Source organism: Bubalus bubalis, chromosome 4 (genome assembly GCF_019923935.1).
Source record: "Bubalus bubalis isolate 160015118507 breed Murrah chromosome 4, NDDB_SH_1, whole genome shotgun sequence".
NCBI lineage: Eukaryota > Metazoa > Chordata > Mammalia > Artiodactyla > Bovidae > Bubalus > Bubalus bubalis.
Window position 1 is genome coordinate 57189665 of NC_059160.1, and position 24951 is coordinate 57214615.

The window sequence follows — 24951 nt, forward strand, 5'->3', positions numbered from 1 at the left end:
TCTACCCCATTTGCACTTGAAAATCATGAATGGCAGTATATTTTCAGCATATGAGTTTAACAATCTCTTAGATTAACAATGTTATTAGCAGGCTTGGATTCTGACATTTTCTAAACAAGTTGTATTTGCCCTGAGAAGTTTCCAGAGTCTTAAGACTGTCGTCCCATGAAGCTGGTGGCATGACTGAGTGCATCTATGATAATAGCATCCTCTCTAATGCTCTCTCCACCATCAGAGGAAGGAGGGAGCACTGTTGGCTCTGTGGCCTTTACCTTACGGACACATTAGTGGCCATAGATCTTGATCCTAGATTTTGAGAAGATGCTTCTGCTTTAGTCACCCATACTTAGATGAGTTACTCATAGATCTCTCCCCACTAAGGACTACCTGGACATCTAAGCACTGAAAGATATGCCAAAGATAATTACATGAATAAAGACACTAGATGAAGAAAGCCCATGTGCCTTTCAAGTCCTCGCAGTGTGGTCCTCAGCCTATTCTCAAAATCCTAAGATAATATGTTACATTCCAATTTCATATCTCTTTTTGGCAATCACAAAAGAAAACTGGTGAGTCTGGGTAATTTTAAAACTAGTTAAAAAGCACTTGGCTGGCTTTTTCAGGAATTTGGGGACATTGATTTCAACACTGGAGGCTACCCAGGGTCCCCATCCCAGCATCCTCAGGTGTAGCTGATCTGCTTCAATCTGAGGGTGGATGGTGGGTGACTCAGGGCCGTGGCCTAGGAGTTAGTGTGTGAGAAACCAGAGCAGAGAGCTTGTGTTAGAAGGTAGAAAAGAGAAACAGTGAAGAGCTGCGCTGGTAGAGTTTGTCTGAGGACGGCTGAGAGACACTGCCAGCCAGGGCTGAAGGCCTGGTTTCAGGGGGTGTGGAGGAGCCACCGCTGGAGGGCTGTGCTCGGGTCGTGGTGTGAAGGGAACTGTGCTCATCAGCAGTGTCTGCAGGGCATCATGTGTACCACTTGGTCCTGTGCAAAGTCCAGCCTCTGGTTAATGCCCACAGCAGGGAAGGAGCAGGCTGATGCACTCCAGGTCCTGCTTCCGGTTTGCACCGCAGGTTCCTCCCCTGGGAAGCATTGTCGACAGGGAGTCACTCTGACTTGAAGTGAAGGACTTGGGATTTGTAGACATCTGGGAAGACCTCACAATTTGAGGTGCTGTGACCACTAAGCCTGTACTGAGACACAAGCAGAAGTCACAGCTTATTGTTTATGTTTGATGTTTCGTTGTTCTTGATTCTTAAACTGTCCCCTCCCGACCACCACATCTCTATAACCCTGCGCTGGTCACATAGAGGGGGTGTTTGGACTTCTCCGGACTCTACTCCGTAGAGTAACCAAAGGCCTCAGACCCTTTTCCAAGTGACTCCCTGCAGTGACACAGCCAGCTGGTCACTGAGAAGGACTAAAACTTGACTTTCCCATTCCCTAACCTAATGCTTTTTTCTGTTACTCCTTTTTTCTGTTTCCACAGCTCCTTCTACCAATTCGTTTGAAGTGCAATGGATGCTTAATTTACACTTCCATTCCTATTTGCTTGCATTTGACTAGGTAAAAGGTGAACCTTCCAGCAAAGCACTTCTTTCCTTTTACTCTCATGAAGAAATAGCTGTGGCTGAGTTCATGGAGAAGGCTAGGTGCCTGGTTATCAACTCATGAGTTTATTACCTACCAACATAGGAAACAAATTGAATAATTAAGCTCTATTTGAAAAGGAAGAAGCGAAAATGACATTGAACTAAAAATGGGACTTGGAATAGATTTATACTAAAATGTTACAGATAAATCACACCAGCTTTCTGGTGCTCCGTAGCCCAGAGGTAGCTCTAGCGTGGCTTTCCACCAAGAAGACTACAACTGCTTAGTTCCAAACCCGTCTTCAGATCAGCAGGGCCTTCTAAGAGGTGACACAGTCCCCACATCCAGCACTTGACCAAGATTGGGTTGCATTTTGCCTTCCTGCTCTGACCCCCTCTTCAGTCTTCCCATCCAGCTAAATTAGGAATAACTCAGTGCCTGGGTTTGTTTGTTTTGAATGTCAGCCTCAGGCGGGGCTTATGCTGTTTTTTTAGGCACAGATTAATTTAGGACTTTTGCCTAAACAAGTTGTTTATAGCACATGCAGCCTCCATTCCATCCACAGCTGTGGTGTAGTCTGTAGGCCAGGACTGTTCCTTGGTCTCAGAATCATCATACACATGGAGGCCTGGCCTTGCCATTCTACAAAGGCGATGCAGTGGTGGCAGCATTGAGCTCCGTGTCACCACAGGCTAAACACTCCCAGTGTCAGCGTTTGAAGCAGAGAAATGTTTATTGCAGGGCCAGGCAAGGAGAATGGGTGGCCCATGCCCATAGAACCCCAAACTCCCTGGAGGGTTTCAGCAAAGCATTTAAAAAAAAAAAAAAAAAAGAACCACCACACCTTTATTTAGTTTTTCAGCAGAGCATTTTTAAAGACCAAGTGAGGGACTGGTGTCCCCAGGTATGTGATCAGCTCGTGCATAGTTCTCTTGACTGGTTGATGGTGATCAACCCTTAGGCGCCAAGTGGCCTGGTGGCTGTGCACTCTTGATCATCAAGTAGTTCATTTCTTCCCAGGTGCTAGTACAAAAGAACTCGCCTGCTGATGCAGGAGACACAAGAGATGTGGGTTCGATCCCTAAGTCAAAAAGATCCCCTGGAGAAAGGCACGGCAACCCACTCCAGTATTCTTGCCTGGAGAATCCCATGGACAAAGGAGCCTGTTGGGCTACAGTCCATGGGGTCGCAAAGAGTCCAACATGACTGAAGCACTAAGCATGCATGCATGGTGGTGGTTTTTAGCATCGGAAAAACTCCGGCATGAGCTACTATTATCTGGGTACTCCTGAGAGCATGTGGGAGCGGGGTCTGTCCTGAAAAGGCCTCACTCGGTTACATCAGCAGTGAGTCCTGCTCGGTTACATCAGTAGTGAGATCCCAGGTCCTGTCCACATTCCAGCACCACCAACCTATCAGGAAGTTCTGTTCAAAATACCTCCCCAGCCAGTCCATCAGTATGAATTCATTTATAAGCATATTTTTCAACTGCCAATTAGGATGATTAAAGGCCAGTAACATGAGCTATTAACTGATTATAGAACATTTGTATTAGCCTGCCTTACCTCTGGTTTAGACCATGAGAACAGAGGAATAAAAGTTTCAGCAGTAGGTGAAGAGGCTGATTTTGGAACATGGAGCAGCATGGAGGAGGGCAGGGCCTCAGAGTTAAGAGACAGCCCTGGGCTCCTGGGGATGAGAGAAGTGAGGGAGTGGAGGGCGGGGGTGGTTGTGGGGATGGGTTTCAGAAAATTGGGAGGGAAAGTCAAGAAAGAGGAAAAGTGTCTTAGTGCTGTAATAAATTACCATAGATGCGGTTGCTTAAACCACAAATATTTATTTCTCACAGTTTCAGAGGCTGGAAAGTCCAAAATTAAGTCAGCAACAGATACAGTATCTGATGAAAGCCTCCATTTGCTGCTTCATAAACAGCCATCTTCCTGCTGTGTCCTCACGGCAGCGAGGGCCAGTTGGCTCTCTCGACTGTTTTGGGGTGGGTTGTTTTTTTTTTTTTAAGCCAACTTAGATTTATGTATTTATTTTTATTAAATGTTTTATTTTGTATTGGAGTATAGCTGATGAACAGTGTTGTGATAGTTTCAGGTGGACAGCAAAGGGACTCAGCCATACATTCACATGTATCCATTCTCCCCCAAACTCCTCTCCCATCCAGGCTGCCACATAACATTGAGCAGAGTTCCCTAGAGAATGAAGTTATGATTTCTGGGGGGAAAGATGGGGAGGAGGGATAGTTAGGAAGTTTGGGATGAACAGGTACATACTGCTATATTTAAAATGGATAACCAAGGATCTACTGGCTCCTCGTCTTGTAAAAGCACTAATCACCTTCACGAGAGCTCCACCCTCTTGACCTAATCACATCCCAAAGGCCCACCTCTAAGCACCATCACACTGGGAGCTAGGATTTCAAGATCAAACTTGGGGAGGACAGACACATGCAGCTCAGAATTAAGAGAGAGCTCCAGAGATAAAGCTTGATCTACTTTACAAGTTTTCCCTGGGCCAGAGGGCTGTCACACATCATTGAAAATCAAGAGTGACATCTTATGAACTGGCAAGATTCAGGGTATTCAGTGCAATAAAAGTCACAGGACACTTTTCACTGTAACACCTTCCTGAGAAGTTAATCTACCTTTTTTGTTGTTGTTCAGTCACGTCTGACTCTTTGCAACCCCATCAACTCCAGCACGCCAGGCTTCCTTGTCCTTCGCTATCTCTCGGAGTTTGCTCAAACTCATGTCCATTGAGTTGATGATGTCATCCAACTATCTCATCCTCTGTGGCCCCCTTCTTCTTTTGCCCTCAATCTTTCCCAGCATCGAGGTATTTTCCAGTGAGTCAGCTCTTCGCATCAGGTAGCCAAAGTATTGGAGCCTCAGCATCAGTCCTTGCAATGAATCTACCTTATGCTAGTTAAAAGTCTCAAGAACACAACATACCAATTAAGTTGGAGCCAATGCTCTATTTCCAATAAGAGTGGATCCTGGATGACGAGACCGCATCCACACAGACTTGCCGAAAGAACTCGCAGCCCCCAATTAAAATGACGGAAACAAAATAAATCAAATGACGGTGGAGGCCCAGAGCACCTGCTAACACTGTACCTATAAAGATCACGCAGCTCTTATTAATTTTAAATTTAAGATTTCACAAGTTGCTAATTTAGTTTTCTTCTTGAAGAAATGCTGTCTGGATGTCAGAAGAGGATCTGGACCTTCTATCTTGAAATTCTACCCTGCAAGAGGATGTCACTTGTTTATGCGATTCTGACTCCAGTTTGAGTTATTTTTGACAGTGCTACATGTAGTATCAACATAAGGGACCACTGTGAAGAAGGTCTTAATGTAATTTTCTTTTATGTGTTAATTCTGTAATTGCTTCCTAACCACACAGCTCAGCAGAGTGAGGGGCGTGAAAAACTTGCTCGGGGCGCTGGCAGGGAAGGGCATTTTGTAAGCATTTTTAGACACTGATGGGTGTACCCGGAGCATTATATGTGCTTGGGTTATTTAAGACTGTGCAATTACGAAGTAATTAGGGTAATCATTAAAGGTTTTAGATCTATAACAACTGCAGAAATCATAAATGAGATATTATGAGATTATAAATGGGATATTATGAGATTAAGAAATGATTGCACGATTATGTGAAATATTTTCCTTCTTAAATTCATCAATATATCAAAAGAAGTATCTGGCAGGGTTTGCAGCCCAGTGGTTTCTCCTTGATTATTTTGTGCTTCAGGATAATGGTACCTAAACCTTTCCTCGGGTACTTTCCCATTATTCTTAGAGGCTGGTTGGGATGAGGCTGGCAAGGAGAGGCCATGAAAAAAATGCTAGTGAGAAGGAAAATGAAATGGTGTTGAACCAGTGAGAGAGAGGTTGGGGGTGAGAAGCATTGCATTGTATTTGAGAGAGCCTGAGCTCTGCGGTCCGATAAACCGCAGATTGTGGGCTCAGCTCCACCACCTGCCCTGCGTTAAGGCACTTACACTGTCTGAGGACCAGTTTCCACCTGCGAGCTGCTGAGGCTAACCTCCAGCGGCCACTCGTAATTACAACACGGCGGGAATAGTTAGCAAAGCGTCGTCATCCACAGGGCCCTGCATCGAGCCTGCGGTGCGCTGTTTCCCTCCTCCCACCCCTGCGCCCTCGTCTCTGCAGAGTTGTCAAGACAGAGTGCTTTGACTTGCCCTCCCCAACCTGCCTGGCTCTGGGGAGCTCTGGCCGGCACAGGACAACAGTAAGGGATGGTGAGGGCTCAGGCTCCTGGGGAAGCAGAACAACAGGGCAGGGGGGCTTTTCCAGGAAGAGCTGGCAGGAGGCAGAGCTGACTCTCCCAGTGTACGTGGGGGATGGAAACAGTAAAATCCTTAACAATAATTATTTTTTTTAAAGTGGCTACACAGCGCCAGGCGAGAACTGCTGCTCCGGGTTCAGACTATTTTAGGTTGTTTTTCATTAAACGAAAATATTCCTTCCAGACCTGATGTCCCTTTGCCCACAGATAGTGGGTCATTTTGAATGTTGCTGGTCTAGAACATTCTAGGAAAAGGGACAGCAGCTGCTTCCCAGGTCGTTTGCCTGGGTTCTAAAATAGGCTGGTTTGCAGAGGAAAACCATGGTCATTTGTGTCATTTCTTCCAGAACATAATTGCTGAGCATGAGATTCGTAACATCTCCTGTGCCGCCCAGGACCCGGAAGACCTGTCGACGTTCGCTTACATCACTAAGGACCTGAAGTCCAATCACCACTACTGTCACGTGTTTACGGCCTTTGATGTGGTGAGTGACCATCCTCTTTAGACTGACTGAAGATTTCTGTGAATGTACCTGGAATTTATTGAGAGCAATGTAGATGCTTGGTTTGTTTGGGTTTTGTTGTTTTTGTTTTTTACTGTATCGGGTCTTTGTTGCTACCTGCGGGCTTTCTCAAGTTGTGGCGCGCAGGGGGCTGCCCTCTGTTGAGCTTCTTACTTCAGTGGCTTCTCTTGCCGTACAGAACATGGGTGTTGGGTGCAGGCTTCAGTGGTTGTGGCATATAACACAGGCTTGGTTACTCCTCAACATGTGGGATCTTCCTGGCTCCGAGATCAAACCTGTGTCCCCTGCACTGGCAGGCAGATTCTTAACAACTGGACCACCAGGAAGTCCAAATGCTTGGGTTTTGTTTGTTGGTTTGTTTTAATATTAAGGTATTTGTGGTATAAGATATTTTGCAGACTTCAGCTTTTCTGAGCTTTTTCTATATTTTCACTCATCCATTAAATTTCAAACTCCATTTCTATTCAGTATCTGAACTGCCATTGATCAACTACTAACTTCACTTTTTAAATTTAATGAATTCCTTTCTTTTTTTTTTAGAGTTTTAATTTTTTTATTTTTTTTATTTTTTTTATTTTATTTTATTTTTAAATTTTACATAATTGTATTAGTTTTGCCAAATATCAAAATGAATCCGCCACAGGTATACCAAAATACAGTAAATGTCTTTCAGCTTTTGTTCCTTCACTATATCTGTTGGTTTCTTGGGGAGCCATTTCTAAATTGTAGGACATAGTAGTCTAGGTTTGTTTGGAAGAAATATAAATTTTAGTGCCTCATACAATACTTATGGTTTTCTATATTGAATAGTAATTAAATTAGACATCTACAAATAGTAATTGGGAACAGTGAGGTTTGGTCTATCTAAATATGACCCATATTCAAAAATTAGTCTTGTAATGATGTCCTTATGGTGTTATACCACCTATAATCCTGTTTGTCATTGTCTTAAAACTAACCCATATGCAATATTTGTTTTTCTCTTTCTGACTTATTTTGTATGACAGACTCTAGGTCCATTCACGTCACTACAAATGACCCAATTTCATTTCTTTTTATCGCTGACATTCCATTGTATACATATACCACATCTTCTTTATCCATTCATCTGTCAATAAACATCTAGGCTGCTTCTATGTCCTGGCTATTGTAAATAGTGCTGCAGTGATCATTGAGTTACATGTGTCATTTTGAATTATGGTTTTCTCAGGATATATGCCCAAGAGTGGGATTGCTAGGTCATATGGTAGTTCTAGAACCTCCAACCTGTTCTCCATAGTGGGTGTATCAATTTACATTCCCACCAACAGTGCAAGAGGGTTCCCTTTTCTCCACACCCTCTCCAGCATTTATTGTTTGTAGATTTCTTGAGAGTGGCCATTTTAATTGGTGTGGAGTGATATGTCATTGTAGTTTTGATTTGCATTTCTCTGATAATGAGTGATGTTGATGTATTTTCATTTGTTTGTTAGCTATCTGTATGTCTTCTTTGGGGAAACGTCTCTATATCTTCTGCCTATTTTTTGATTGGGTTTGTATTTTTTTGATATTGAACTGCTTGTATATTTTGGAGAGTCTTTTTCAGATACAGGTGGTCAGTGTTAACAGTTAAGGACTGCAAAGCCAAGCCCTTACAGTATCCCTGGATGGATTTATTCCCATGGGATCGAAATTGTTGATTAAAGCCATGTCCACATTAGGTTTCTGGTGCCTTTAGACATAACTTGCCATTCTTGTGAGATGCAGTTGTTTCTTTAAACAACAGAATTTATCTTTCTATCCCTATACCTTTTGGTTTGCATGATACACCCTTCTCTGGGAGAGTTGCCTTGGTGTCATAGAAAGGACAAGCTGCTCAGAGTTCACATTCCAACTCGCTGCCTGCTCCCTGACATTAGATGAGGAGCAGGACTCGGAGTCCCGATCTCCTTTGTCTACAGAATGGGTGCAGGGATGTGTCCCTCACAGGTTTTCATTGGGACTGAAATGAAGGAACGTATGTAGAGGTTCATAAACAATGTGTCATGGTGAGCACCACCTCTGTCTCTCTCCTTCCCTTCTGACCTCACAATTCACTCTGGCCTTTTCCTGCTAAAAGACATAAGGTAGATTTTTCAGAAGTATATTTATGGTCCCACGTTTTCCCACTGCCCTTGCAAAAGAACTGAAAAAACTAGAATAAATAAACAGAAGCAGTAGAAAGAAAACATAGACTCTGTAGGCCTTCTCTTGGTCTATTGCTTCTATATAGTGTTTTCATTGAGTGTCAGCATTAATATTCCAGTATTGTCAGGATGAATTCCAGCCTTCCCTTGGGAATTGCAGTGTTTCTTTCTAAATTGGTTTTAGAGTAATATATAATTTGCCTCCATAAGAGTATCTAAAACAGTGTTCTCTATTCAAACTAAAAATGATACCCATGGGCCATCTGGTCCCTTGAGTTTTTCAGCTGGTGTATATGTGACGGCAGAATTCTGAGGCGAAATATAGGGGGAAAATAGTCAACTGTTTGGTTTTAAGACCAACACAATGTCCCTGGTACATTTTGAAAACATGTGGAGAATTGTTTCACCTTTTATCTTTTCATCCAGATGTTTGATTTAATGTAGACATTCACTAGCTTAGGAGTCTGGTATCAGCTCCAAAGGATTTTCATCTTACGCCATGAATCCACCATTTTAATTCTCTCTAGGTGAACAGTTTGTCTAACTTCAAAAACAGTCACAAAGGCCACCAGTCCTGACCTGGGCCTTTGAGCAATTTTGAGATGCACCAAGCTTTGTTTGTACTGAAGGAAAAAAAAGCCTCTTTGAGCATGGATTTCGTGTCTTTATATAGGGCAGTTCAATATTCAGCCCATTCTTGAAGCGTTAACATTCTTTTGATATGAATCAGTCCCCCAGGCTGCCCAAATGGCAAAAGAATACCTCCAGTATTCAGTCTTTCAGCTGATGTGTTTTGAGTATGTATTTGCTTACTTTTTATTGGAGTATAATTCCTTTACAGTGTTGTGTTCCTGCTGTACAGCAGCATGAAGCAGCTATGTGTGTATATATATCCCCTCCCTCTTAAATCTCCCTCCCACCCCCACCCCCATCTAGGTTACCATAGCGCACCAAGCTGAGCTCCCGCTACACAGCAGCTTCCCACTAGCTCTCTACTTTACACATGGTAGTGTACATATGTCAGTGCAGCTCTCTCAATTCATCCCACCTTCTTCTTCCCCCACCCCCCTGCCATGACATACACATTTTTAATTGCAGTTATTACTGCTTTCACTCTGTAGATCTCTTATGAGTCACAGGAAGTTTTTCTGAATATCTCCTATTATCAAGAAAATTCAGTGATAGGAGAACTTCCAGTTTACAGAGAGTTGGATTTTAAATTCAGAACATTTTTCCCATCGAAATCCTGTGGTCTTGGAAGGGAAGCTCAAGCCCCACTACGAAAGCAAGCATGTGAATCTAACACAGCTATTTACTCTGAGACGCTGCAGAGCCCTCAGTAGGCTCAGACACCAGGACGGGGAGTGCTCTGTGTTTTCCAGGGTCATTTGGCCGTGGGAGCCTCTTGCCAGGAAAGCTCCTCATGGGCCTGGCGTTCTGCAGAACATACTTCAGAAAATGTTATGCTTTATCTTCTCTAAGTTTGTTCTCATTCCTAAGAATCTATTAGGTTGGTACAAAAGTAATTGCAGTTTTGCACTGCAATTTTAAATTTTGTACCATGAATTTTAAATCATTATAACTAGGCTCCAACACATCTTTATTAATCAAAATAGAAACCGTTACAATCAACACATTTTTGCCAAAAAGAAATGTTTGTTTATTCCTGTAGCATGCTTCAGGATTCTACAAACTCTTGGAAAGCATTTTCTGCATCCTGCTGCTTGTGGAAGCACTTTTCCTGCAAAAAATTGTCGAGCTGCTTGAAAATGTGGAGGTCGATTGGTGAGAGGTCAGGAGAAGGAAATGGCAACCCACTCCAGTGTTCTTGCCTGGAGAATCCCAGGGACGGGGCAGCCTGGTGGGCTGCAGTCTGTGGGATCGCACGGAGTCGGACACAACTGAAGTGACTTAGCAGCAGCAGCAGGTGAATATGGCAAATGAGGCAAAACTTTGTAGCCTCAATTCATTCAACTTTTGAAGTGTTGGTTGTGCAACGTGTGAGCAGGTGGTGTTATGGAGAAGACAACAGAATGGGCCCGTTCTGTTGACCAGTGCTGGCTGAGGCGTTGCGGTTTTCAGTGCATCTCATCAATTTGCTGAGCATACTTCTCAGATACAATGGTTTCACCAGGATTCAGAAAGCTGTAGTGGATCAAATGGGAAGCAGACCACCAGTGACCATGACCTTTTCTTGGTGCAAGTTTGGCTTTGGGAAGTGCTTTGGAGCTTCTTCTCAGTCCAGTCACTGAGCTGGTCACTGCTGGTTGTCATATAAAATTCACTTGGCGCATGTCACAATCCGATTGAGAAATGATTCATTGTTGTTGCATAGAATAAGAGAAGATAACACTTCAAAATAACAATTTTTAAATTTTTAGTCAGCTGTGAGGCACCCACTTATTGAGCTTTATCACCTTTACAATTTGCTTCAAATGCCAAACAACCACAGAATGGTCAACGTAGAGTTCTTGGGCAACTTTTCGTGTAGTTGTAAGAGGATCAGCTTCAATGATCCTCTCAATTGGTCATTGTTAACTTCCGATGGTCAGCCACTGTACTCCTCATCCTCAAGGCTCTCATTTCCTTTGCAAAACTTCTTGAACAACCACTGCACTCTACATTCATTAGCAGTTTCTGGGCCAGATGCATTGTTGATGTTTTGAGTTGTCTCTGCTGCTTTATGACCATTTTGAACTCCAATAAAAAATCACTCAACTTTGCTTTTTGTCTAACATCATTTCTGTAGTCTAAAAGAAATATAAATTAAACCACAAGTAATATCTCATTAGCAAAAAAACGTAAAGTGAGAAATGCACATTAAAATGATGTATAGCAGAACCACATTTATTTAAGAATGTATTTCAATATCAAACGACAAAGTTCAACAATTGTAAAACTGAAATTACTTTTGCCCCAACCTAATACACTAAATTCAGCTTGTGATATTTTCAGTTTTAAATGACAGGTAGATGAAAATTCAAAAAAGACTAGATCAGAAGTGGAATTAGTGTTCCCAAGAAAAGCCAGTGTGTATTATACCTCATTGGGCTTCCCTGGTGGCTGAGATGGTAAAGAATCTGCCTCCAATGCAGGAGACCTGGGTTCGATCCCTGGGTTGGGAGGATCCCCTGGAGGAGGGCATGGCAACCCATTCCAGTATTCTTGCGTGGAGAATCCCCATGGACAGAGGAACCTGGTGGGCTACAGTCCATGGGGTTGCAAAGAGTCAGACGCAACAGAGCACACAGCATACACACCCATTATACTTACCAGCAAACCCCCGACCTACTCTGCATTCCAGACTCACTATGGTGGCAGCTGATTCCTAGTCACCTCTCTAATGGGACATGCCTCATCCACTTCTGAACAAGAAGCTGCCCAACCTCCACCTTCCAGGCAGTGAAAACTTGAGGGAAGAGAATAGGCCTAGGTAGGGAAAAAAATGTGTGTTGTGAGTCTAGGAGTGTAGTTTCCTGCAGTTCAGAAGACCCAGGTTCTATCCTCGGTTTGGGAAGATCTCCTGGAGAAGGAAATGGACACTCCGGTATTCTTGCCTGGAGAATTCCATGGACCAGAGGAGCCTGGCGGGCTACATACAGTCCATGGGGTCACAAAGAGTCGGACACAACTGAGTGGCTAACACTTTCATGAGTCTAGGAGTTTTGAGGCTTAAAACAACAAATTCAGCTTTTTCCTCCTCCACTCTTCTTTTTGAAAGATTTACTTATTTTATTTGTGGCTGTGCTGATGTTCACTGCAGCGCATGGGCTTTCTCTGGTCGCAGTGAGTAGGGGCTACTCTTTATTGTGGTGCGCTGGCTTCTCACTGCAGTGGCTTCTCTTGTTGCCGAGCACAGGCTCTAGGCGCAGGGGCTTCAATAGTTGCGGTGCTCGGGTCCAGAGCACTGGCTCAGTAGTTACGGCACACGGGCTTAGCTTCTCCTTGGAATGCGGAATCTTCCTGGACTGGGGATCAAACCCAAGTCTCCTGCATTGGCAGGCGGATTCTTAACCAGTGGACCACTAGGGAAGCCCCTCTCCTCCACCCTTATCTCCAGTCAGTGAAGGGGAATACCATGCTCTTGGGCTGACAAGAGGGAGAATGGGTTGTTTCTGGGGCCACTAGATCCCAAGGCTGCAGTCATTGTCCTTAAAAAGCCACCAAAAGAAACAGATAAGATAGAATTAAGATCACTTGGAAACTGTCGTTTTCTGTATATCATTCACTCAGTCTAGACATCTAGGTCATAGAATGGAGACAGGTAGATCAGAAAGATTTTGATGCATTCTTTGTGAAACTGTCAGATTTATTTTAGAAATCTGGGCGGGATCTCATTCAATAGTTTTATAGTATGAAATGTTTATTTTGTTTTAATAGCATTAAAAGCCATGACTACCACTAAACCGTAGCTAATTCTCACCTCTCTATAAAGAACATGTTTGCAGTCTTTGGGATTTTTAACCATGCTCATTTTTCTCTTACTTGCAACTCCCAAATGTTATAATCTTCAGTGTGTGAAGCGTAGACTAGTTCTGCAATATGTAGGGAATGTCAAAGTCTTGATGCCTGTGGGTGGTGTGGGGGGGAGACGAGGATCCCTCTTTCCTGTGCTTTCTTGGTTGCATGTGGGCCATTAAAGGATCCAACCTGGAAGAAGAGAGATGACAGAATGCAGGAAATTGTGGTCAGCAGGCTGGGGGACAGCATTCTATAGTCCTCTTCCATCACTAAGTATCAGCAAGCTTAAGTGCAGGGGAAGAACACCACCAGAGTCAACCACACTGTGATCAGTTTAATGAAAGTGAGATTCCTGAGCCCTTTCTTTTTCTCCAGTTTAATTAAGATACAATTGGCATATAACACTGTATGAGTTTTAGGTATGCAACATAAGGATTTGATATATGTGCTGCACAGTAAGTTTAGTTAACATCCATCACATACTTACACACTGGCTTTTGTGTGCATGTGTGATAAGAACTTCAGGATCTGTTCTGTCAGTAACTTTCAAATGTACAATATAGGCAAACCTCAAAGATACTGCAAGTTTGGTTTTCCAGATCACTGCAATGAATCAAATATCACAATAAAGAAAGTCACATGAATTTTTTGATTCCCCAGTGCATATAAAAATTATGTGTACAGTGTCCTGTAGCCTGTTAAGTGTGCAGTAGCATCATGTCTAAAAAACAATGTGTGTGCATGCTAAGTCACTTCAGTCGTATCCAACTCTTTGCGACCCCATGGACTGTGGCCCACCAGGCTCCTCTGTCCATGGGATTCTCCAGGCAGGAATACTGGAGTGGGATGTCATGTCCTTCTCCAGGGGATCTTCATGACCCAGGGATTGAACCCGTGTCTCTTAGATCTCCAGCTTTGGCAGGCGGGTTCTTTACCACTAGTCCCGCCTCTGGTGCTAATTTAAAAATGCTTTATTGCTAAAATATGCTAACCATCATCTGAGCCTTCAGCATGTTGTAATCTTTTTTCATTGGTAACAGAAGATCTGATCACAGTTCAGCATAACAAATATAATAATAGAAAGTTTGAAATATTACGAGAATTTAAAAAATGGGACACAGAAACATGAAGTGAGCAAAGGCTATTGGAAAAATTGTCAATAGATTTGCTAAGTACAGGGTTCCAAAAACCTTCACTTAAAAAAAAAATATCATCAAAAAACAATAAAATGAGGCATGCCTGTATGGTACTGTTAACTATAGTCACCTTGCTATACATGTGCACTCCAGGGACTTACTCATCTTACAACTGAAAGTTTTTACCTTTTGACGATTTTCACCTATGTTTCCATTTCTTAAACTTGGAGTTGCTTTCCATTGAGGAGTGTGGGGTTCCTAGTGGAAAGTACTTGTGGCTTATGTTGCAGAGATTGTCCCACAAAGTGGGAATTCACCGTTGCAAGAGAACTTCTATTATTGATGTTAGCTGACCTCTGATGATGGAATTAAAACTGTAATTAGAGTTAGATGGTCTCTTTCATTCTGTTTCTCATTTTCTCCACTTGAAAATGACCCTCAGGGACTTGACTGTGATACTATGAAAATAAATGGCAGTATCGTCATCGTCATTTAGTCACTCAGTCATGTCTGACTCTGTGACCCCATGGACTGTAGCCCACCAGGCTCCTCTGTCCATGCGATTTTCCAGGCAAGAACACTGGAGTGGCAGTATAAGAAAATGTTAAAGTGCATGGAGCCCTTAAGATGGGACTGTAACGCGTTCCCTGGCAAGTCTCCCATTTACAAAGTAGCAGCCTACTCTTAAGTAGAAAAACCTTTCCCTGGCACAGCCCCTAAAATTCACCAACAGGTCTGTGGCAGTAGAGATCCTGCTCCCAAGATCAATGATTGAATAAAAATGGCAGCACTCCCAGCCTTACGGCCCTTACATACCACCACCTTACCCCACCCCTACCCCCTGCCACCACCAAAAAAAAAAAGATTAATAGATTGCATTTATCAGTATATCCTGTCCATTGGCATAAACTGTTGAGAATTAATCAAGACAAAAAATATTAAGAAAATAAGTCACTTTTTCTCTTATTCCTATTTTGCTGGGGGCGGGTGGTAAGGGGATGGCTCAGGCGGTAAAGAATCTGCCTGCAATGCAGGAGACTTGGGTTTGATCCCTGGGTCAGGAGGATCCCCTGGAGGAGGGCATGGCAACCCACTCCAGTATTCTTGCCTGGAGAATTCCTGGAACAGAGGAGCCTGGTGGGCTACAGTCTCATGGGGTCACAAAGAGTTGGACTCAACTGAGTAACACTTTCACTTTCAAGGGGTTGGATGTTATCAGAACCTTAAATCAATCCCAATTTATGTTAAGTTAGAAAGTAGGCATTCTGATTTTTTTTTCTCACAGATTGTTTTACAGCATTCATACATGTATTTGTTATAACTCCTCCTATGTAACTGAAAATCAAATGTCATGTCTAGGGTTGAGGTCTTTAGAATCAGTCTGGCTTTTTTATTTATTTATTTTTAACGGAAGGATAATTGCTTTACAGTGTTGTGTGGGTTTCTGCCATACGCCAGCATGAATCAGCCATAGGTATACATACATTTCCTCCCTCCTGAACCTCCCTCCCATCTCCTACCGCATCCCACCTCTGTAGATTGTTGCAGAGACACAACTTCCCATTAGCTAAGTATTTTATATATGGTAATGTAGGAACCTGGAATGTCAGGTCCATGAATCAAGGCAAATTGGAAGTGGTCAAACAAGAGATGGCAAGAGTGAATGTCGACATTCTAGGAATCAGAGAACTCAAATGGACTGGAATGGGTGAATTTACCTCAGATGACCATTATATCTACTACTAGAAGAAATGGAGTAGCCATCATGGTCAACAAAAGAGTCCGAAATGCAGTACTTGGATGCAATCTCAAAAACGACAGAATGATCTCTGTTTGTTTCCAAGGCAAACCATTCAATATCACAGTAATCCAAGTCTATGCCCCAACCAGTAATGCTGAAGAAGCTGAAGTTGAACGGTTCTATGAAGACCTACAAGACCTTTTAGAACTAACACCCAAAAAAGATGTCCTTTTCATTGCAGGGGACTGGAATGCAAAAGTAGGAAGTCAAGAAACACCTGGAGTAACAGGCAAATTTGGCCTTGGAATACAGAATGAAGCAGGACAAAGACTAATGGGGTTTTGCCAAGAAAATGCACTGGTCATAACAAACACCCTCTTCCAATAACACAAGAGAAGACTCTATACATGGACACCACCAGATGGTCAACACCGAAATCAGATTGATTATATTCTTTGCAGCCAAAGATGGAGAAGCTCTATACAGTCAGCAAAAACAAGACCAGGAGCTGACTGTGGCTCAGATCATGAACTCCTTATTACCAAATTCAGACTGAAATTGAAGAAAGTAGGGAAAACCACTAGACCATTCAGGTATGACCTAAATCAAATCCCTTATGATTATACAGTGGAAGTGAGAAATAGATTTAAGGGCCTAGATCTGATAGAGTGCCTGATGAACTATGGAATGAGGTTTGTGACATTGTACAGGAGACAGGGATCAAGACCATCCCCATGGAAAAGAAATGCAAAAAAGCAAAATGGCTGCCTTACAAATAGCTGGGAAAAGAAGAGAAGTGAAAAGCAAAGGAGAAAAGGAAAGATATAAGCATCTGAATGCAGAGTTCCAAAGAATAGCAAGAAGAGATAAGAAAGCCTTCTTCAGCGATCAATGAAAAGAAATAGAGGAAAACAACAGAATGGGAAAGACTAGAGATCTCTTCAAGAAAATTAGAGATACCAAGGGAACATTTCATGCAAAGATGGGCTCAATAAAGGACAGAAATGGCATGGACCTAACAGAAGCAGAAGATATTAAGAAAAGATGGCAAGAATACACAGAAGAACTGTACAAAAAAGATCTTCACGACCCAGATAATCACGATGGTGTGATCACTCACCTAGAGCCAGACATCCTGGAATGTGAAGTCAAGTGGGCCTTAGAAAGCATCACTACAAACAAAGCTAGTGGAGGTGATGGAATTCCAGTTGAGCTATTCCAAATCCTGAAAGATGATGCTATGAAAGTGCTGCACTCAATATGCCAGCAAATTTGGAAAACTCAGCAGTGGCCACAGGACTGGAAAAGGTCAGTTTTCATTCCAATCGCAAAGAAAGGCAATGCCAAAGAATGCTCAAACTACCACACAATTGCACTCATCTCACACGCTAATAAAGTAATGCTCAAAATTCTCCAAGCCAGGCTTCAGCAATATGTGAACTGTGAACTTCCTGATGTTCAAGCTGGTTTTAGAAAAGGCAGAGGAACCACAGATCAAATTGCCAACATGCTGGATCATGGAAAAAGCAAGAGAGTTCCAGAAAAACATCTATTTCTGCTTTATTGACTATGCCAAAGCCTTTGACTGTGTGGATCACAATAAACTGTGGAAAATTCTGAAAGAGATGGGAATACCAGACCACCTGATCTGCCTCTTGAGAAATTTGTATGCAGGTCAGGAAGCAACAGTTAGAACTGGACATGGAACAACAGACTGGTTCCAAATAGGAAAAGGAGTACGTCAAGGCTGTATATTGTCACTCTGTTTATTTAACTTATATGCAGAGTACATCATGAGAAATGCTGGGCTGGAAGAAACACAAGCTGGAATCCAGATTGCCGGGAGAAATATCAATAACCTCAGATATGCAGATGACACCACCCTTATGGCAGAAAGTGAAGAGGAACTAAAAAGCCTCTTGATGAAAGTAAAAGTGGAGAGTGCAAAAGTTGGCTTAAAGCTCAACATTCAGAAAACAAAGATCATGGCATCCAGTCCCATCACTTCATGGGAAATAGATGGGGAAACAGTGGAAACAGTGTCAGACTTTATTTTTTTGGGCTCCAAAATCACTACAGATGGTGACTGCAGCCATGAAATTAAAAGACGCTTACTCCTTGGAAGGAAAGTTATGACCAACTTAGATAGTATATTCAAAAGCAGAGACATTACTTTGCCAACAAAGGTTCGTCTAGTCAAGGCTATGGTTTTTCCTGTGGTCATGTATGGATGTGAGAGTTGGACTGTGAAGAAGGCTGAGTGCCGAAGAATTGATGCTTGTGAACTGTGGTGTTGGAGAAGACTCTTGAGAGTCCCTTGGACTGCAAGGAGATCCAACCAGTCCATTCTGAAGGAGATCAGCCCTGGGATTTCTTTGGAAGGAATGATGCTAAAGCTGAAACTCCAGTACTTTGGCCACCTCATGTGAAGAGTTGACTCATTGGAAAAGACTCTGATGCTGAGAGGGATTGGGGGCAGGAGGAGAAGGGGACGACAGAGGATGAGATGGCTGGATGGCATCACTGACTCGATGGACGTGAGTCTGAGTGAACTCCGGGAGTTGGTGATGGACAGGGAGGCCTGGCGTGCTGCAATTCATGGGGTCACAAAGAGTCGGACACGACTGAGCGACTGAACTGAACTGAATGTATCTATTTCATTGCTACTCTCAAATTGTCCCACCCTCTCCTGCCCCTGCTGTATCCATAAATCTTTTCTCTACGTCTGAGTCTCTATTCCTGCCCTGCAGATAGGATCATCAGTACCATTTTTCTAAATTCCATATATCTGTGTTAATATATGATACTTTAATATATACTTAACATATGTTTTCACTTTCATGCATTGGAGAAGGAAATGGCAACCCACTCCAGTGTTCTTGCCTGGAGAATCCCAGGGACGGGGGAGCCTGGTGGGCTGCCGTCTGTGGGGTCGCACAGAGTTGAACATGACTGAAGTGACTTAGGGGCAGGAGTTAATATATGTTTAACATATGTTTAACATAAATATATGTTAATATATATTTAACACAAATATATATGTTAATATATGTTTAACATAAATATATATGTTAATACATGTTTTTCTCTTTCTGACTTACTTCACTCTGTATCACAGAGTCTAGGTTCATCCACCTCAGTGGAACTGACTAAAATCTATCCCTTTTTATGGCTGAGTAATATTCTATTGTATGTATATTTGCCCACCTCATGCAAAGAATTGACTCATTGGAAAAGACTCTGATGCTGGGAGGGATTGGGGGCAGGAGGAGAAGGGGACGACAGAGGATGAGATGACTGGATGGCATCACTGACTCGATGGACGTGAGTCTGAGTGAACTCTGGGAGTTGGTGATGGACAGGGAGGCCTGGCGTGCTGCAATTCATGGGGTCGCAGAGTCGGACACGACTGAGCGACTGAACTGAACTGAACCACAACTTCCATTCATCTGTCAAGGGTCTAGGTCACTTCCCTGCCCTGGGTATTGTAAATAGCGCTGCAGTGAACATTGGGGTGCACGTGTCTTTTGCAATTATGGTTTTTTCAGGATCTATGCCCAGTCGTGGGATTGCTGGGTCATATGGTAGTTTTTTCCTAATTTTAAAATAAATCTCCACATTGTTCTCCATAGTGGCTGTATCAGTTTACATTCCCACCAACAGTGCAAGAGGGTTCCCTTTCCTCCATATCCTCTCCAGAATTTATTGTTTGTAGTTTTGATGATGACCATTCTGGCCGGTGTGAGGTGATAGCTCATGGTAGTTTTGATTTCTTATTGTTGTTCAGTCGCTAAGTCATGTTTGACTCTGCAATCCCATGGACTACAGCACACCAGGCTTCCCTGTCCTTCACCATCTCCGGGAGCTTGCTCAAACTCATGTCCATTGAGTCGGCAATGCCATCCAACCATCTCATCCTCTGTCACCCCCTTCTCCTCCTGCCTTCAATCTTTCCCAGCATCAGGGTATTTTCCAATGAGTCAGCTCTTTGCATGAGGTGGCCAAAGTATTGGAGCTTCAGCATCAGTCCTTCCAGTGAATATTCAGGGTTGATTTCCTTTAGGATTGACTGTTTTTATCTCCTTGCTGTTCAAAAGGACTCTCAAGAGTCTTCTGTAACACCACAGTTGAAAAGCATCAATTCTTTGATTTGCATTTCTCTAATAAGTGATGTTGAGCATTTTTTCACGTGTTTATTAGCCATCTGTATGTCTTTGGAGAAATGTCTGTTTAGGTCTTCTGCCCATTTTTTGATTGAGTTGTTTGTTTTTCTGATATTGAGCTGCATGAGCTGCTTATATATTTTAGAGATGAATCCTTTGTCAGATGCTTCATTTGCAGTTATTTTCTCCCAGTCTGAGGGTTGTCCTTTTATCTTGTTTGTGGTTTCCTTTGCTGTACGGAAGTTTTTAAGTTTAATTAGCTCCCATTTATTTATTTATTTTTTCCATTACTCTAGGAGATGGGTCATAGAGGATCTCACTGTGATTTATATCAAAGAGTGTTCTGCCTATTTTTTCCTCTAAGAGTTTTATAGTTTCTGGTCTTACATTTAGGTCATTAATCCATTTTGAGTTTTTGTGTATGGTGTTAGTGTTCTAATTTCATTATTTTACACATAGCTGTCCAGCTTTCCCAGCACTGCTTATTGAAGAGATTATCTTTTCTCCATTGTATATTCTTGCCTCCTTTGTCAAAGATAAGGTGCCCATGGGTTTGTGGGTTATCTCTAGGCTTTCTATCTTGTTCCATTGGTCTATATTTCTGTTTTTGTGCCAACACGATGTGATCTTGATGACTGTAACTTTGTAGGATAGTCTGAAGTCAGGAAGGTTGATTCCTCCAGCTCCATTCTTCTTTCTCAAGATTGCTTTTGCTATCTGGGGTCTTTTGTGTTTCCATACAAATTGTGAAATTTTTTTGTTCTAGTTCTGTGAAAAATGCCATTAGGTAATTTGATAGGGACTGCATTGAATCTATAGATTGCTTTGGGCAGTATGATCACTTTCACAATATTGACAGAATCAGCCTGGTTTTGAATCCCAGGTCTGCACGTCTTAGTTTCATCATTTGAGCAAGAATGCCTCTGATCCTGTTTCCTCATCTGTAAAACAGAGATAACAGCAGCACCCTCCTCCTGGGGTTACTGTGAGGACTCAGTGAGATGACACATGTCCATGTCTGTTCATGGACATATGGCCCGTGGGGTTCAGTCCGTCTTAGCTGCTGAGGAGGGAGACCCGCAGCTACGGTTATGGTGGTGCTTGTGTTCTTTCTTACCAGACCCTGTGTGAGGATTTGGTTTATAACATATATTTGCTGCAGCAGTGTCCCACACCTGAGGGAAAAATCCAAGCCTGTATAAAACACATTTCTGTCCTGGCAGCTCAAGCGCAAGTTGGAAAAGAATTTCCAGACAGAGCATTTAAGAAGGGAGTGAGTTTATTAAGAGCAGGGAGTGGAGGTAATGAAGGCGCTGCGAACGCAGTGGGCTGACCTCCTGACACCCCAGAGAGAGCCGACAGGATGCTATTAGAATAGCGGACTGGCTCAAGGGAGAGCAGAGGCTTTTTGTGGGTTAATGGTCAATTTTTATAGCCTCAAGACAAAGGAAATTCCTGCTGGAAGGGTGCTATTAGGTGATTTGTTTGAGTGCTGTAGGGTAAGTACAGGGGTGGGCATTTTTGCCTCATTTGGGGTCAGGAAGCTAGATGGTGATGATCAGGGTGGACGGGAGCTTTCAGCAACGGTTACAGAGGGGCTCAGTCAGCTTCAGAGGTGGCCTTGGTTCTGGACTTTGTGTCTCTGGCCTTGGTGCAAAGCCTCGCACTTGAGGCCTTGGGATAGGACTCCACAATTTCTACATTTATAGAGTGCCTACCCTGAATTGGACACAACTGAGCAACTGAACTAACTACCCTGAGTTAGTTACATGGCCCTGCTCCCTAAGATCTCAGAGTTTCAAAAGGGTTCAGTCCTCAGTCGTGTCTGACTCTTTGTGACCCCATGGACTGCAGCACGCCAGGCTTCCCTGTCCATCACCAACCCCCAGAGCTTGCTTAAACTCATGTCCATCAAGTCGGTGATGCCATCTAACCATCTTATCCTGTCATCCCCTTCTCCTGCCTTTAGTCTTTCCCAGCATCAAGGTCTTTTCCAGTAAGTCAGTTCTTTGCATCAGGTGGCCAAAGGTATTGGAGCTCCAGCATCAGTCCTTCCAATGAATATTCAGGACTGATTTCCTTTAGGATGGACTGGTTGGATTTCCTTGCAGTCCAAGGGACTCTCAAGAGTCTCCTCCAGCACCACAGTTCAAAAACATCAATTCTTCAACGCTCAGCTTTCTTTATGGTTCAGCTCTCACATCCATACCTGACTACTGGAAAAACCATAGCTTTGACTGGATGGACCTTTGTCCATAAAGTAATGTCTTTGCTTTTTAATATGCTGTCTAGTTTTGTTACAGCTTTTCTTCCAAGGAACAACCATCTTTTACTTTCATGGCTACAGTCACCATCTGCAGTGATTTTGGAGCCCAAGAAAATAAAGTCTCACTGTTTCCTCATCTATTTGCCATGAAGTGATGGCACCGGATGCCATGATTTTCATTTTTTGAATGTTGAATTTTTTTAATTAATTATTTTAATTGGAGACTAATTACTTTACAATATTGTGGTGGTTTTTGCCATACATCGACATGAATCAGCCATGGGTGTACATGTGTTTTCTGAATGTTGAGTTTTAAGCCAAGTTTTTCACTCTCCTCTTTCACTTTCATCAAGAGGCTCTTTAGTTCCTCTTCACTTTCTGCCATAAGGGTGGTGTTCTCCGCATATCTGAGGTTATTGATATTTCTCCCTGCAATCTTGATTCCAGCTTGTGCTTCATTCTATCTGGCATTTCGTATATAAATTAAATAAGCAGGGTGAAAACATACAGCCTTGATGTACTCCTTTCCCAATTTAGAACCAGTCCATTGTTCCATGTCCAGTTCTAACTGTTGCTTCTTCACCTGCAAACAGATTTCTCGAAAGGGACGTCAGTTCAGTTCAGTTCAGTCGCTCAGTCATGTCCGACTCTCTGCAACCCCATGAATCGCAGCATGCCAGGCCTCCCTGTCCATCACCAACTCCCGGAGTTCACCCAGACTCACATTCATCGAGTCAGTGATGCCATCCAGCCATCTCATCCTCTGCCATCCCCTTCTCCTCCTGCCCCCAATCCTTCCCAGCATCAGAGTCTTTTCCAATGAGTCAACTCTTTGCATGAGGTGGCCAAAATACTGGAGTTTCAGCTTTAGCATCATTCCTTCCAAAGAAATCCCAGGGCTGATCTTCAGAATGGACTGGATCTCCTTGCAGTCCAAGGGACTCTCAAGAGTCTTCTCCAACACCACAGTTCAAAAGCATCAATTCTTCGGCACTCAGCCTTCTTCACAGTCCAACTCTCACATCCATACATGACCACTGGAAAAACCATAGCCTTGACTAGACGAACCTTTGTTGGCAAAGTAATGTCTCTGCTTTTGAATATACTATCTAGGTTGGTCATAACTTTCCTTCCAAGGAGTAAGCATCTTTTAATTTCATGGCTGCAGTCACCATCTGCAGTGATTTTGGAGCCCAAAAAATAAAGTCTGACACTGTTTCCACTGTTTCCCCATCTATTTCCCATGAAGTGATGGGACCAGATGCCATGATCTTCGTTTTCTGAATGTTGAGCTTTAAGCCAACTTTTTCACTCTCCTCTTTCACTTTTATCAAGAGGCTTTTGAGTTCCTCTTCACTTTCTGCCATAAGGGTGGTGTCATCTGCATATCTGAGGTTGTTGATATTTCTCCCGGCAATCTTAATTCCAGCTTGTGTTTCTTCCAGCCCAGCATTTCTCATGATGTACTCTGCATATAAGTTAAATAAGCAGGGTGACAATATACAGCCTTGACGTACTCCTTTTCCTATTTGGAAAGGGACATAGTAGATTGTTGTTTAGTTACCAAGTCATGTCTGACTCTTTGAGAGCCCATGGACTACAGCACACCAGACTTCCCTACCTCTCACCAGCTCCGAGAGTTTGCCCAAGTTTATGTCCATTGAATCAGTGATGCAATCCAACCATCTCATCTTCTTTCACCCTCTTCTTCTGCCTTCAATCTTTCCCAGCATAGGGGTCTTTTCCAGTGAGTCAGCTGTTCTCATCAGGTGGCCAGAGTATTGGAGCTTCAGCATCGGTCCTTCCAATGAATATTCAGGACTGATTTCCTTTAGGATTGACTAACGTTTGATCTCCTTGCTGTCCAAGGGACTCTCAGGAGTCCTCTCCAGCACCACAGTTCACAAGCATCAATTCTTCAGCACTCTGCATTCTTTGTGGTCCAGCTCTCACATCCATACATGACTACTGGGAAGAATACAGCCTTTGACTAAATGGCCCTTTGTTGGCAAAATGATGTCTTTGCTTTTTAACACACTGTCTAGATTTGTCATAGCTTTCCTGCTAAGAAGCAACCATCAACCATCTTCTAATTTCATGGCTGCAGTCACTGTCCACAGTGATTTTAGAGCCCAAGAGGAAATCTGTCACTGCTTCCACCTTTCCCCTTCCATTTACCATGAAGTGATGGGACCAGAAGCCATGATCTTATTTTATTTAATATTGAGTTTTAGATGTAACAGACAGGTGCAGTCAAATCCTGTACATGCGGCTGTGCCAGCCCCCAGCAGGGCGGGAGCACCCAGAGCAGGGGATTGAGTTTGAATGTTGAGTTTGCGTGAAAACACATGGTTCTCTTGGAGGCGCGACAATTCATTAATGCACTTTGGAAAGATGAGGTCAGGCTTTAGACAGGCATCTGCCATAAGCAAAGAAAAACTCATTTTTATCAACTGACTTGTCCCTTTAAGAAAGATTTTCAGAAGGGTTAAAATTTGGTAAGTGAAAAGTGTCTTAAATCTGGTGCCCCTTTTCAGAGGCATCACGAGTTGGTGAAGGGTTTACAGTAGCTTCC

The 24951-nt window shown here is 43.0% G+C and overlaps 1 protein-coding gene and 1 long non-coding RNA gene across 8 annotated transcripts in view; one reads left to right on the forward strand and one right to left on the reverse strand.

Moving 5' to 3' along the window:
• Positions 1 to 24951, forward strand: part of ANKS1B (ankyrin repeat and sterile alpha motif domain containing 1B) — a 1160059-nt gene that overhangs the window by 1115215 nt on the left and 19893 nt on the right. For all 7 annotated transcript variants that reach the window (XM_025285022.3, XM_025285025.3, XM_025285027.3 and 4 more), the window contains one exon: positions 6268 to 6405. In XM_025285022.3, the coding sequence (XP_025140807.3) occupies positions 6268 to 6405 (138 nt within the window). The remainder of the gene's footprint in view (positions 1 to 6267; positions 6406 to 24951) is intronic.
• Positions 476 to 4783, reverse strand: LOC123333246. Its single transcript, XR_006550477.2, has 2 exons — positions 4558 to 4783; positions 476 to 1197 (listed from the first exon to the last, which is right to left on the reverse strand). It is a non-coding gene; the product is annotated as an uncharacterized LOC123333246 (long non-coding RNA).